Here is a 15,421-nt window from a genome sequence, read left to right as displayed (position 1 = left end):
ATTACAGGACATCCATCTATATACAGTAAATGTGAACATTTCAAATGCAGGTACCAAGAGGGGCTGAAGCACATCAAAGCACTGCAGGAAGAAAAGCATGACGAGGAAAACGCTGCTGAGAAATTGCTGGAATCAAAAAATAAGGACGAGGAGAGTGGAAGGAAGATGAAGACGAGCAGGTAAACTGGATCTGTCTTAAATTATTCCCTTTCTTCAATCGATCAAGGAGGGAAACATCTATTCTGACTCCATGTTTAAAGAACCTCTAAAGCTCACTAATGAACACATTATATCTGTTTGTTTAAACCAGGCAAAAACAACACACTGTGGTTTCACAGGCATTGTGTGCTACTATTTCTCAACCTCACAGTGACAAGACTTCAGGAAGTTGCTGCGCCCCGCCAGGAGATAGTCTGACTCATAACCTCCCCATAAAACCCACAACAATCAGTGTTGTCTAAGCTGGCATGGTGTCAACCTGCTCATCTAACTTTCGTCTAGAAACCAAATGAGTGTCAAAATGTTAAATTATCCCTGCAACAAAAGAAATATACAGAGTATTGTGTCATGTATCATGATGTATGCTATAAACAGCAACTCAGCAGTATTCAGATTACATGCGAGAGTTGCTAAAATGGTTTGCACAGTACATCCACTGAAAACCAGCTATTTCTTCCATAGTAATGACACCTCAATTTAATATTTTATATGAATGCAAATGGCAAAGAACAATAAATAGCAAACAATCAATACAATTGAACATATGGTAAAAATGTAGACAGCAATTAAAATATCTGATATATACTGTACACTGCACTGGTGTCCTTGTCTTCACAGGAGGATGGAGGAGGTCGTGGCTCTTTTTGGTCGGTTTTGCCCGAAGATTTCCTTCAGTAGGCAAGTTCTCTGGATCGCCCTGACACTGTTTGTGATGATGTGTCTGGTTATCAGTATTTTTACATTTTTCAGTGACTACTACAACAGACGTGAGAACACGTAAGGAGAGAAGGATTTTTATGCCAGACAAGAAGAAGATCTTTGGACTGAGTGTAGCAGCACAACCAAAGAACCCCACTACAGAAAAACAGAGACTGCAGTCATTCTTTGTCTCTGTCGATTTACCATATCATCACACTTGGACTCACTTGAATCCATGACCCTGACTCTGGAGGGTCAGAGACATTCTGGGAGGCTTTATGGATAATGTTGCCTTTGTCATGGTTAAGTTATGATTATGTTCGGATTAAAAAGTCAACACATTGTTTGCTGCAGCGAGAAAAACAATTATTTCTGTTTAGGGACCAATTATATGATGTGATGAAATATACATGTATTTAAATTAGATGCATACAATAATGATACATTCTGGTTCTGGTACTTTGGATGATGAATCTGGCACGTTCCATTAAATGCCGCAGTAGTAGAAGTGTGTATTTATCTACACTATAATGTTAAAGTATAATCTCTCAGGTCCAACAGATGATGAAGATTATCCTGAGAAATTCTTAATTTGTATTTAAAGCTATAGAAATTTAAGGATTGTTGTTATTTGTTTAAGTTCTATCATGTGTATTTAAAAACTTTAATATGTAAGCACATTCCAAAGTAGTTCCTTAAGTGCAATATTTTGCAGTTGATGGTTCTTGTTTGTGCCATTTTGGATTGTGTCTTCAGAGCACTGAGAGATTTTCATCTTGTATGAGAGCACTGTTTAGATGGCATGAGACTTATTTTTATCTTCTTTGCACGTGTGCCTGCCTGTGTTGTTTGATTTTTGTGGATTTTATGCTCTGCCACTTCACCTTTAAATAAAGGTGCCTGAAAGTATTCAGTCGTCATTTCCATAGTGACAAATATGCTGGATAGTGCTGTAATCTCTTTTCTAACATGCTTTTAGCTTTCTTGTTCACAGTTAGATGAAAGAAATCAAACCAATCAGCAGTTAGTCAGTTAGCTTAGTTTAGCAGTTACCTTAGCTTAGCATAAAGGCTGGGAACGGGGAAACAGCTAGACTCGCTCAGTCTAAAAGTGATCAAATCCACCTTGCAGCACCTCTAAAACTCACGAATGAACATGTCTTCTATGTTTATTGAAACAAAAACCAAACGGTAAAAATGAAAAGTTGGAGTATTTCTTTAAATTATGTAATCAGTTGGGATTTTTCACTGAAGACATTTTGATGTGTCGCAGTTGAAAAAAACACAGGTGTAAATAATAAAAATAACAATGACTGGATTCTATTCAGCTGCTTCTGTTCCAGGGTCCTGGTATTGTTCAGGCTGGCTCAATGTCACACTCATGATTTAATGGGACACTCGAAATGAACAGGGGCATTATTAATGTTATTAGTAACACCTGTGTTTTTCTTTCTGTAATAAATCAAAATGCCTGCTTTGAGAAAAAGCCTATTCCATCCTATTCTCACTGGAGTAGCTTAATTAACTAAGGAAACAATTTAGTATAATGTAATGTGACTGAATAAGGTCTTAAAATGGCCCCATAAACACACAAAGCCCACCCAAGAGAAATGTAATATTTGTCCTTTTCCACAGCTCCAGATCGTCATTTATTATGCCCTCACACCTCATTGACACCTCACATCTGATAAAAAAAAAAAAACACGGCTATGTGTTCGTCAGCAGACTTTGCGTCATTTCCTGCCGTCAGGGCTTGTGCAGAGATGTTTTTGTGGAAGTGGGATGTCGTGATGTGCCAAAACTCATCAGAGGATACCAGAGATCATACGTGTGTTCATGACTGAGTAAGGCCTCAAGGGAGGAAATCATCTGGACAGGGAGCCCACAGTCAGATGTCACTAACAAATCACTTACGCCAAGAGGACAGGCTTGAATTACATGTTGAACACTATTATTTTCATCACTCCGGAAGCAGATTTTTATTGGCTTTGTTCTTTGTTATAAACTGTAGTTTCACTGACATCCAACAAGTACTTAACTGAAAGCACTTGTTTAAATCAAAGAACATTTTTGTCAATCATCATTTCATTATTCCTGGAACATGAATCCAATCTACACTGTGAAAAGCTCTTCACTAGTGTAATTCATACAACCTTCTTTTAGATGAGTTAACCTTTTAATAAATCATACCTAACAAGTCAGTATTAAGACTGAAGCAACTCTATTTCTTGTGTTGAAATTGTGTTTTTTGAACTTTGAAAGAAGTTCAGTTCACAAAACTGAAAATGAAACAGAATTTTCTGTAGCTTTGTCTCATGCTGACACATTATTTTTGTCTATATTTCTCTCCTGGGGCCTGCTCTTGGGACATATGATGGCTCTTAATCTGACCTATGCACAGTACTTCCCTCTTCCTTTTCCTTTACTTTCTGGCAAAGGCCACAGAGTCCACAGACCCCAGTGAACGGGATTACCTCTATTTAACCCTGTCATTTAGCTCACAGGCACATAAGCCGTGCAACACTTGTCATCCCCAGCATTCATCCGTCTCTCTACTCTGAGCAGTCATGAATATGATCTGGCTTTGCATCACATCAGTGTTGTCAATTACTTCAGTCATCTCTGGTCAAGTTTTTGACACAAGCCACATCAGAGGTAAGTAATTCCAGATTATTTAACATTTGTCAGTTTGTATATTTCTACTGAATACCTAACTGTATATATGTAACTCCTCTGGTCAACAGCAACATTTATTGTTTCATCATATTGCTGTCTCTGCAAATACATTAAATCGAAATCTGAATGTGTGGTACGTCTTGTGTCTAGTTTTCCCAGCAGTGAACCGGAGTATTGCTGGAATATTCCAGGTTAGCGCCATAAATGACCTGAACCAGCCACAGTATGCCTTCAATGCATCTGAAGCTCGGAGACTCTGCTCGTTCCTTGGAGTGAACATTGCCTCAAAATCACAAGTACAGGATGCACTCACAAGAGGTTTAGAAACATGCAGGTAAGATCAGAGAATAGATGCACAAGAGTTCACTGAAAAGTGCCTGATCTCACATTTTGTTTTGTTTTGTTTTGTTCAGGTTTGGATGGATCGATGAACATTTAGCGATCATTCCCCGCATCAAGGCACTTTCTAATTGTGGCAAAAGCCAGACAGGCTTGGTGACATGGCGAGCCTCTGTAACACAAAAGTTTGATGTGTTTTGCTTCAATGAATCAGGTATGATTTTTTAATATGTATTTTAGACTTCTCACTAAGTGGCAACAGTTAATTGAAGATATCATGCATGCTGTTCTCAACACAGCCCTGGCTTTTGGTTCTTTAGACAAAAACATATGATATGAGCTGATATTTTTCAGGAGGTATTAATTCAGATTGATATAAATGAATTGATTTGAATCGCAATTTTTTGTATAAGATTCAGCTGCATTTTTAGCATATTCATAACTTTTTATGGAAAACTACTTTGCTCCAAAATTTCTGAGAAAATATTTGCATTAAAGTTAAGACTGAACTTCTGGAGAACATTAACAGTTTGTTTAAACCTCCTCAATTGTATTATGTCTATTCAATAGGATTTTAAGTTTAAGTTCTCAAACAAATAAAAAATAATGAATTGCACAAACAAAGGTACATTTAATAAATGACATGCACTTCATAGAATAATGATCTAATCTGTCTTTTTCCTTCATGTACACGTACAGATGCAGCGACACAATTGAAGGATACAACAAGTGACAGGCCTTTGAGCAGCAGGGATTACTCGGTGCAAACAAACTCCATCCAGACGACACACTCTACGTCTTCCTCCTCCCCTTTTCCTCCTTCCTCCTCAGCCCCTAAAGCCATAGACAATGAGGCAGAACCAGTCCTCTATGTTGGCAGTGCACAAGGCTCTGCTGGAGGTATGGGAATCTTGTTCACAACAGAATCAATACAGTAGAGGAACCTTTCATTTCATTCTTTTCGTACTTTACAGAAAATACAGCACACTATGTCAAAAAGGTACAAGTAACAACTGTAAAATACAAGTGATGACCTTTTATCTAAATGTTTAGATGTTATTTTTGTTTTTGTCTAATGTCTTTTTCCTCTGTTTCATTGTTCCAGCAAAGATTGTACTTATCACCTCAACTTGTGCCCTTCTCCTCACTGCAATAATCATCCTTGCATATCTAAAATGGTGAGTGGTTTTCCATATGAAAGTACTGTATATGATACTGAGGTCTGAAAACAAACTTTTTGCTGTTTAAATCACGTTTTATAGAACCAATATCTAAAAAAGTTCATACATAAAATATCACTACTGAAAGAAGCATGCAGTATCAGCACTGAAAGCTGAACGATAATGAGCTGTGGGAAAACTGATGAGACAAAGTATATTTCTTTCATTTCAAATTCCTGGTACTTTGCATTATATCATGTTTCTCCTTTTGTCATTATTATATCTATTTGTTCATTATATGATTATTTTTTCATTTTCTCTGTGAAAAGGAGGAGTTGGTCTCAGAGCTCTGACAAGGAGCAGCAGCAGGAGTACATCAAGACAGAAGATTGGACGTGTATGAAGGCTATAAGGGAAACCAAGGCAGATGTTCAGGAGGATGAAAGGATAGAAGTTGGTGACAATGCAAATTAAAAGTTTTGCTGATGAGGTACACCAAAGAAACACACCATGGACAACTACTGAGTAATATTCTTTTTAAGGACAATGTGACCCTTTGTTTATGTGAAAGTAATGTAACAGACTGGCTGTAAATAGCATTTTTTTTTGCATGTTATACTGTATGTGTTTATTATTTTTAGTTATCTGATATTATTAAATTGTGCACTTTAGCCACTAGATGGCAATGTTTGCAATACAATCATTTACGAACGTTATTTTAACACACTGTTTGCTGCAGTCAACACACATGTAAAAGATACTTTGCTACAACTGTTTTTTAAAAAGCCTATCATTACAAGCTCAGGTATCTTCTTAATCTTTCTTATGTCAATATCTTTCCCAAAGAAAAAAATCACTGAAACCTCTAGAAACAAGCTATTTAGGGAGAGACAGAGGAAATGTCCCAGACATCCTCCATCAGTTGTCAGAGTTGTCTGAACTAACATTGTGCAAAGCTCTCAAGTGTTCGTATGTCTGATGTGCAGTGTATACAGTACCTGAAAAACTTTCAAACAGTTTCTATGACATACCCCTACCACAAAATGGAGTGTAAGGTACAGTTGTTTATACATAGTGGGTTTGTGTGATGACAAACGTGTAATTCTGCTTTACACATCGAGCTCTCGACCCTTTGAGAACCAAAGTGCTATCGGTCATCCAAGTCATGCATCTTCACTTTACCAATCTCCTTTGTTATGAATATGTGAGCAGCTAATTTTCTCTTCTCATTTGTCTTTGTTTAATCAATATGGTCACTCAGTGCCAATTTTCAAGCTAAAAGTAAATGGCGGTAACTGGGAGCTCAGCATGCTTGGATTCAATCTAATGTGAGGTCCATTTTACTCATTCACCAGATCAGACTTCACAGCATCGACTATGAAGCTAAGTTCATTGCACAGTGTCTCGTGTCTGTAGGCCATGCGGATCTGGGCGACATTGGTCCGACGGATATCGTTTCCTTCAGGTCCATCTTTTAGATAGTTCACTCCTAAGAAGTGCATCTTTTCCTGTAAATAAACAATAAATTAAATTGTTGGGAGACAAATTGGACCAATGATTAAACGTAATGGACATGTGGCTCTGCCTGTGGATTTGAAAGTGTCACTGTACCTGGTGAGACAGTCCACTTTGCAGCACACTGTTCCTGGCTATTTCACACACATCACAAGTGCTGAGCTTCCACAACTGAGCAGCTATGGCGTACTCCTCCATCAGTGGTTCCTAGAATCAGGGCACACAAACAAGAAATAAGAAATTATTTACACCGCAGAACTTACATATAGTACGATGATCATACAGTGATTCGGATATACTGCACAGCAGCCTAGAAGTCACTATATTTCCTGTATATTCCTGTATTAATTCTGTTTACCTTGGTGTAGTGGAACTGCATGGGATCATCTGTGGACAAGGAGACACACAGGCCTTTGTGCAGGAACTCTCTGAGAGGATTTTTGGAGTATTCCAGGAACAGACTGTTGTTGCTGAGTGGAGACATTGCGATTGGCACCTGGGCCAGGTAGTACAGGTACTGCAACACAGGGCTCTGAAGGAACAGGAAGTTTAAAACAATAAGTACTACAATAAATACTACTTTACACTCAGACAAAAACGTATTGTACACACACAGTACACAGAGAGGGATAAAGCTCTGCTGCTGTTTGATGTACATTTTACAAGCATGTTTTCTTCCATAATGAATTTTTCAGATATTTCAATGCTACTGCTCATACTGTGTAATACTAGGCCTATATATGCTACAATTTGTAGTCCTTTATCCACATTGTCCAGTCTTAGATACAGTGAGATACTGTTGGATCATTGCAATTGTAGTGAATAAGTTACACAAATAACAAGGAAATAAGAATCTCACTACCAGACTGGACAAAATGACCAAAATACTGTAGATCTTTGCAGTTTGGGTTGAACAGCATTATCAGGGAGTCACTGTGATAAATTATTATTTCTTTGGGATTCACTTTCTAGGCTCTGTTGTTGGAACATACTGTACATCCACTGGAAATTCAAAACATCCAATTTCCGCTCCCTCTCCTAGAGTTCTCAAATTTTCAGCTGTTCCACAAAAATAAACCACAACTATACAAGTGAGGAGTCTGCAGGACATTTTGGATACACAAGCTATAAAACTCAATCCATCAAACACTTCAAAACAGTCCAAAGGACGAAAAGTTAATTTGAGCGTTGATTATGTTGCCTTTCTGTCTAAAGTAAAGAGACATCGAAAACAAATCAGACTAAAAAACAAAGAGGGAGTTATATAATAACAACAATGGCATAACAAATTTGTTTTATATTGTTGTCGCTCTGTACTCCACCCAAAACAATTGTTGGAAATAAAAATAGTCTAGCTCATTTAATGATTATTAAATTGAGTTAAGGGCGGTAACATAAGCAATTACAGAATACAGAATATCATAGTTGTAGTTATCAGTGGAGATTCTCAGTAACTACATTTTATTCAATTGCAGAGAGGACATGAACTCCTCCAGCTAAGACGAGTGTGAGGGTGGATTTGGACTTGGTGCGATGAGTGATGTAAAAGCAACACTATCTCTTTTTATCTTAATTTAGTAAGACAACCTTCAGGCATCTGGGAGCTCCTAGGTCTGTGTCCAGGAGTAGATACTGGTTTCTCCCTGGCTTGAGAAGGATTACTTTATGATCCTTGTAAATGGTTGGCCCTGTCAACAAATCTAAAGTACCTTCTTCAAGTTGAGTCCATGTGAGATGTTGTCAGTGGTGACGAAAGCAGAGACCAAATGAGTGATTGATCCAGCTTCTCCGCAGTGGGGACGGAACTGGAAAGTGCTCAGTCCACGCTCTCTACAGAGGACACACAAAGACATAAACACATCAATCAATTAGCAAATCGAAGATTGTGTAATTCTGTTCATCCTTGTATTAATTAATATATATCAGGTGCATTTTATATTGAGATGATGAAGTTGCTCTCATCAGCTATGATTGTTCGGTAGTTCAGTAATTGAAAGCTTTTTTCTGCCCAACGATTAATTAATTTCTCTTTCCTGAGAGCTCTAAGGCCGTAAGGAGCTATATTTGTCAAAAACACTCTCCTTTAATGAGGTGTGTATTCTGAAGAAGGAAGGAGGCATTAGCTCTTACTTTCTGAGGTTGTTGAGGACCATGATGTTTGCATACATGTGGAAGATGTAGTAGCTGTAGGGAGGGTTATTATCTGCAGTCCACTGTTCTGGCTTTGGGCTCCTGAAGGAGAACATGTGATCACTGTGTTTGGACTCATCGTCCACGCTGTCAAAGCCTGACACCTGAACACACAGAAAAAAATAAAAGCAGTCATTTACTATCATGATGGTTTATGAGGTCTGGCAGATGTATTTATGATGATATCACAAATATTAGTAATTAGTTCCATCAAAGTGATCATTCTTCCCCATTAATTGCTTCATTTCTTAACCCAAACTACTAACTAATAGCCTTGATTTTTTTCATTATATCCTCATATATACATACATACATACCAAATAAATTCCCACAAGGTAACACATTTAGAAATATTTAATCTGTGTTATACTACACTGTCAGTCATTATGTGTTTATACACCAGCCTCCGCTTATGGGTGTCAGTTATAGTTGTTGACAAATACAATACATCACCAACACTTCACATAACACTTCATTATAGTGTATGGTCAAACATTCATATACTACATATGAATACTAAATTTAAAGTTAATGTAAAGTGTTACCCTTCACAAATTCATTACAGTAAGGTAATTAGGTAGAAGAGTAATTAGGCATAAATTATAAACTTGAGGAAACTAATCCCTACTTTTGTCAACACCACTTAATAATTTAAAGGCATGATTTACAAGTTTATGCCCATAATTTATTAAACACTTTACTCCTAATACCTGAAAAAAAGTACAACATCTTACATATTTGAGGAAAACATGAAGTTCTTTGTGCTTCTGTGGGTTTACAGTGGCCTCAAACAGAGGAAGGAATATGTTCTCCAGCATCTTGGCAAAATTAGGTACCAGCTTCTTCAACTTGAAAATGTCACTGAAAAACATATATTTAGGGAATTTCCAGATTTCATATTTCAAGAAATTTCTTTGAAATTAGAAACTTGAATTTTTACCTAAGGCTGTGGCACTCACTATATTCTGGGCACTTGAATGATCCACCTCATGTTTGGAGAGTGCACTTTGTGATGAATGAACCACTTAGACAGACTGTCCCACTCCTCTGGAGAGCGTCCGTAGATGGACAGGCGCGGCTCTGCATGCTGATACTTACTCTCCTCCAGGTCATGGGCCACTTCCTATTAAAGGTGAGAAGGAGAGTGTGCAAAATTGTCTCTGCATCATTTCTGACTTCAAATGTAGGATTATGTGATATGATACCTTTATGATACGAGCAAAATAGTCTCCATTAATGAGGTTGTCTGTTTTCAGGAAGATTTCTCTGAGTTCACTGGCTCCCACTGGGTTATATTTTGAATTGAACTTATCAAACCGGTGGAAAGTTTGTCTCCCCTGTGAATAAAATGCATAAATTAAAAAGCATAATTGTGAACCCAGAATGGTTGGTCATGACAAAGTGCTACGGGTATTCACCTGTAAGATTAAGATTTTAGTAAGAGAGATTTTTTACATGAAATGTCTATGCATTTCTTCTTTGACAGTGACACAATAAGTTGTTTGCTGCCACATTCTGGCAAAATTAAGAGGGGTTAATAATTTTACTCACCATTTCTAAAAATCAACACACAGCACAACATTTTATGAAAACATAATGCTAACTCATAGTGACATTTTCTTCTGTTCTTACAGCATGTACATCCAGGGAGTCCACAGTAAGGTCATAGGGGTCCTTATTGAGGCTGTGGAAAACCTGCTTTAGAGTCATCTTTTGTCCAGCCTTTTCCAAAACCACATGGTCTGCATCAGTCTTATATGTTTTCTGGATGAAGGTCAGCAGGTGTTTCTGAGACATGCAGGCAGCTGCATGAATATGTGTGTCCACCTGAGAAAAAAGGGGCAATAAATTTAGTCTACTGGACACGCTGAGTGTTTTTAAATGCACATATGAATTTTTTTTTCTCTTTGTGACAGTATGCCCAGGCATCATATGTTTAAATGTTTTCTTTGTTTTCTTTCTTGATGCAACATTTAGGATACTTTATTGGAATGCACACACTTTACAACACCTGTAGATAGACTACTAACCTTCCTAACATTGTAGAAATCTCTGTGCGGCACACTTTTCAGTTCCTTTAGCTCAGCCATCTCATTCAACATCTCATGGAGGTAGAACTTCGAACTCAAGAAATTTAGTCGTCTGTGACAGTAGGTCTTCCTGAAAATTAGAGTGGCCCTCAGTTTATATACTCCACAACTCTGACAAGTGTCATTAAGTGCTACATAAGTAGAAAGAGCCAGTTTTGCAACCAGCATAGCTGTAGCGTCTTTTTGTTTCGGCAACTTACGTTGGTCCATCTGCAATCATTGCCAATACATGACTGAGGTCTATGGCAAAAGTCTCCAAGTCTGGGTAAGGAAGGTCATGGGGATTGTTTTCCCGCAGAGCCTCTGCATTGTCATACACATTCACTATTCCGTCCTTCATTTTCAGTTCATAGTTCAGGTTCTCAGGGATGTTCTCCATGCTGTAGGGATCATCCCTGTCTGATGGACATGGGCACATATCTGGAGGCCACAACATTGTTCTGTCACTGTCATATAAATCGGAATAAAACATCAGTTAGTGTAGCTTAAAACGCTTCGAACCTGGTAGAACTTCATCTTCCTCGCTCCATCTCATGCTCTCAGCTCTGCGGAGGAAATGGGCTGTGGTTCTGCAGAATCTATGATAGGCTAGCTTTGAGTATTTCTCACGAATAAGCAGGGCCTTAAACAGACTTCTGGCTGCCTGTTCATAGTCCTCCACAGTGATCTAAATGGGAAATCGACATGACACAAATTCTTAGGTAAAGTGTTGTCTTATCTAAGCTATTTGGTAATTGTATGAATATTTTCAGCTTTTTTTTTTTTTAAATCTGTGAACATGACAATAATCAGATGGCAACAATAAGCAAACATGCAACATGTTTAGCTGTGAAAGCATTGTATAATTTAACTAATCATGACCAGTTAATGCTACTGTTTATAGTACTTACTCCAGCACAGTAATCCCCACTTATTGTGACCCTCTGGTAATCAGGGCAGTTTTCTGGCACTGATGAACAGGTGGAGCTGGGGGACAAGAACGGTGTAACAGCTACTGACCGCGTCCAATCTGTATTCATTGGAATCTGCAGGGACATTGACTGGGAACGAATCATCTTCAAGCTTTTCTTCCTGCAAAATTAGTCATTATTATAAATGGAAATAACTACCCCGAATGTTCATTAAGGTTTTCTTATTTGTTTTAGGAATATTTGTGACATTGATCTGATCGTAGACAGTCAGAGGACTTTGTGATTTGGTGCCTAAGCCATAGCAGGACCTACCTCTTGGTAGTCTCCTCTGACTGTTGCTCTGCCAGCTCCTTAAGCAGTTCATGTTCCATTGCTTGCTGGAGGCCAATCGGGCAGTCCTCTGGCACGGTAAACATTGATAAGGCATCCTTGTTGTCTTCTTCCTTTAACGCAGATGCATATACTTTCTCTGCTAGCAGCTGAGTTTCCTCCTCTGCCTCACTCAGAGTTACCTTCGGGAACTGGCGAGGCATGTCTGCAAGATGGTAGAAGCTGCAATGAAATAGCTGGTGACAATAACATGTATTCATAGGATACAGGAAAGATGACCTGCCTCTTTCAACTGAACTTTACCACGCTGACTAGTTTGTGCTGTTTTGTAAACAAGCAGATCTACCTGTGTGAGGGTTTTGGTGCAAAACATTCAAGAGCTAACTGCTGTATAGTATCACCACCTGAAGAGCTCTGTGCGAATTGTTCATGTTGGCTCAAGTAACAGTGACATTTGTGGTGCCACAAATAAATCAGCACACAAGATTTTCAGGTAGTCAGTATGGATCCTACACAAACAGGAGATCATTACAGTCCATACTGATAAAATGGATGAAGCTATATAATTAAAGATTCATGACACTACTCACCCACTACTTTATAGTTTACTTACTTTATTTACCCTTAATACAATTAATGTCATTAATTCCAATTTAGCCCTTATCAACAGTATGTCATTGTGGAAACAGTCCATCTGTTTACAGTCATTCACCAGGATCACAGACCCATACAGGGCAGCACCTATGTCAAATAGAGAACTGTCTATTTCTGTGAGGAGATAACCTGAATGAACTGACAGTGTCTTGTTGATATCCTCAGTGATACAGGGTGCAGTTCATTGGAGTGCTGAAGCAACAACAGAGAAAGGCCACGCTATGTGGTGTCATGTAAGCCAATTTTCCGCTCTGCCAGGGTGCTTCCAGGAAGCTTATCATTCCGGACACACAACACTATCCTGACAACAGCTGTGTGCATCAGCGCTGCTGTGGAGCTTAATGGCACCACATGTACACTGTGAAAAGGGAGAGGATCATAAAGCTGTATTGATCTGGAAATGATGGCCTTATGAATTATTAACCGTCTGATCATTATACACCCAGAACTTCTATGAAACAAATACTTTCTTTTTTCTCGCTTTTCATAGTCAGTTGCAAACACACAGAATGTTTAGATGTTTGTCAATTTGTTCTGCCCATTGATTTTGTTTGTTTTTTCCTATTATTTATTCATTTATTTTGCAGAGCAAGGACAAGCAGCTGGTGGAACACAAAATCAGCAAATTAAATTATTTAAAATACATTCATACAGTAAAAATAAAACAAAAAAGTAAAGTTAAAAATGTACAAAGTAAAGTAAAATTAAATTAAATGTGAGGACTACATAGAAGTGAATTATGCATTCAGTATCCTAATTGAAGGGGAACTAGTTGCAAATTGCCTAATAATTCCTTGAGAAATAAATATATATATATACATATACATATATATATAACACAATTACTTGACACCACGGCTGAAATTTGGAGCATCCTGACATCAAAGTTACCGGTTTACTTATTCTGGTTTATCAACTGCAGCGGTTTCAAGTCATAGATATGAGGATAGTTAGGTGTAGTTTTGAACCAACCCACTTGCTAGCCAGTTAGGTTAAACTTACGCAGTTACCATTACGCTAAAATCATAATTTTATTGTTGCTAGCTACTAACCTCGCCTGTCCTTTCCACCACCTTTAATCATCCTGCCCGAGCTGCTTCCGCTTCATCAAGTACTAGGTTTGTATAAAATCTTAATTTTTGAGACTGTATTTAGCAGAAGAAAGAAGCCACTCTCGTAACCTTAGTCGTTATTACACTAAGTTGTTATAAATTTCTGTTTTCCCTGACTTTCCTTGTACATCTCTGCTTTTATCAGTCCTTGGCTGTTGCCATGACAATAAATGCCGAGAATGTGTCGTCATGAACGACTTTTAAAAAGTGTTGTGAACATTTTTTGTAAATTTTAAAAAAATGACAGGTGTTAGGGTAAGAAAAAATCAAGTCAGAATTACTTTCAGAAAATGTTCTTAAGGTTTTTCAGACTAGAACACCATCGATTAGCTGAATGATAGAGGACAGAAAATTAAAAGACAACTATGTTGAAAATCAAATGATCATTTTTAGGTAAAATAGTAAAACATTTAATGGTTCCAGCTTCTCAAATGTTAGAATTTGATGTTTTTCTTTTTTATACTTGGCAGTAAACTACTGATTTTTGGACTGTTGGCCAAATTAAAGACATTTGAAGACATCAATGTGGAGGCAGGAAAATTATAACAGGCATTTTTCACTATTTTCTGACATTTTGTGGACAATACAAATGCTGTCTTTAGTTTTGAGTGTCTGAGAGGCCGCGCCTCAGACCCTTCTCTGTTGACCTCTATGTGCCTTGAATTATAGCAGATGTGCAGTGATCCAGAGAATAACCTATAGTGTAACTTGAGTTTATAGCCATTTTGTATTACAGTTATACAGTATGCCTCTCATCAGTTCTGCGCTTACCTTCAGTGCCACTCATAGCCATATCTGGGGGTGCTGTCCTCTCAAGTCCTAGTCAGTGAAGCCCAGTGGTACCTTAATGGATTCTGTCTGCATCTATCTGGGTCATACTCAGTCAATCTATGAGTCTATGGTGGCACACAACCTCAGTTTTGTTTTCCTGACTGCCCATCTCTCTCTATTTTAAGGCGCCAGGCATCATGTTGACAGAGCCACTAATCCTGAGAATATGTCAAAACTGGCTGTCAACAAAGAGAGGGCCTCACTCAGAGGAGACAGAGCCTGCTGCTCTATTTTTCTCTCTCTCTATCTCGTCCTGTGTCTCTCAGACACACACATACTTAGACACAAACACACAAGCACTCTGTTGCTCACTCTTGCACTTACTTACTGTGCAGTGTGCGCACATAGAGATGAAGAGAAGAAACGAGACTACGCGCTATTTCTCTGACAAAGAGGTATCACATCCAGGGAGTCGGCGCTGCTGCGATAATTTTCTAAAATACTTAAGGCAGGCAGTCTGAAAACAATCAGGACATTTCCCCATTTATCACTGTTCTCTCGCTTATTAGCACTGTATTTATCTGGGCTCTGATCTTGGTTTAGTCCCTGGACATCTGAAAATACATAATACTGCTGTGGGGTTCTGACAAAGTCATTCTTTAAACAAATAACTGCCCTCAGAAGACATTAGGCTTTACACTCTCAGATTGCAACTGAGATTTGTGTGATACCAAAGACAACTGACCCCATCTCACA

At 38.2% G+C, this 15,421-nt stretch overlaps 3 protein-coding genes across 4 annotated transcripts in view; 2 read left to right on the top strand and 1 right to left on the bottom strand.

Annotated features, from left to right (window-relative positions):
- The window catches only part of irag1 (inositol 1,4,5-triphosphate receptor associated 1), a 32,350-nt gene extending 30,523 nt beyond the window's left edge, over positions 1-1,827 (top strand). For both annotated transcript variants that reach the window (XM_023410862.2, XM_023410864.2), the window contains 2 exons: positions 51-179; positions 838-1,827. In XM_023410862.2, coding sequence (XP_023266630.2) covers positions 51-179; positions 838-1,000 — 292 coding nt within the window. In that variant the 3' untranslated portion in view covers positions 1,001-1,827. The remainder of the gene's footprint in view (positions 1-50; positions 180-837) is intronic.
- Positions 1,828-3,400: 1,573 nt separating this feature from the next.
- lyve1a (lymphatic vessel endothelial hyaluronic receptor 1a) lies at positions 3,401-5,792 on the top strand. Its single transcript, XM_023410825.2, has 6 exons — positions 3,401-3,572; positions 3,744-3,927; positions 4,007-4,146; positions 4,632-4,832; positions 5,038-5,110; positions 5,422-5,792. Exons 1-6 carry the CDS (start codon positions 3,485-3,487, stop codon positions 5,564-5,566), a joined length of 831 nt encoding a protein of 276 aa, XP_023266593.1. The 5' UTR covers positions 3,401-3,484; the 3' UTR covers positions 5,567-5,792.
- ampd3a (adenosine monophosphate deaminase 3a) lies at positions 4,544-14,756 on the bottom strand. The gene is made up of 15 exons (XM_023410824.2): positions 14,666-14,756; positions 12,111-12,333; positions 11,778-11,958; positions 11,389-11,554; positions 11,088-11,307; positions 10,828-10,957; positions 10,430-10,624; positions 10,003-10,134; positions 9,757-9,920; positions 9,532-9,658; positions 8,738-8,901; positions 8,317-8,437; positions 6,966-7,139; positions 6,704-6,814; positions 4,544-6,600 (listed from the first exon to the last, which is right to left on the bottom strand). Exons 1-15 carry the CDS (start codon positions 14,685-14,687, stop codon positions 6,433-6,435), a joined length of 2,298 nt encoding a protein of 765 aa, XP_023266592.1. The 5' UTR covers positions 14,688-14,756; the 3' UTR covers positions 4,544-6,432.
- Positions 14,757-15,421: the final 665 nt, after the last annotated feature.

This window comes from Seriola lalandi, unplaced genomic scaffold (genome assembly GCF_002814215.2).
Source record: "Seriola lalandi dorsalis isolate HSWRI2012SDOR001 ecotype SW California unplaced genomic scaffold, Sedor1 jcf7180002054440, whole genome shotgun sequence".
NCBI lineage: Eukaryota > Metazoa > Chordata > Actinopteri > Carangiformes > Carangidae > Seriola > Seriola lalandi.
This window is presented reverse-complemented; position numbering and strand designations above follow the sequence as displayed.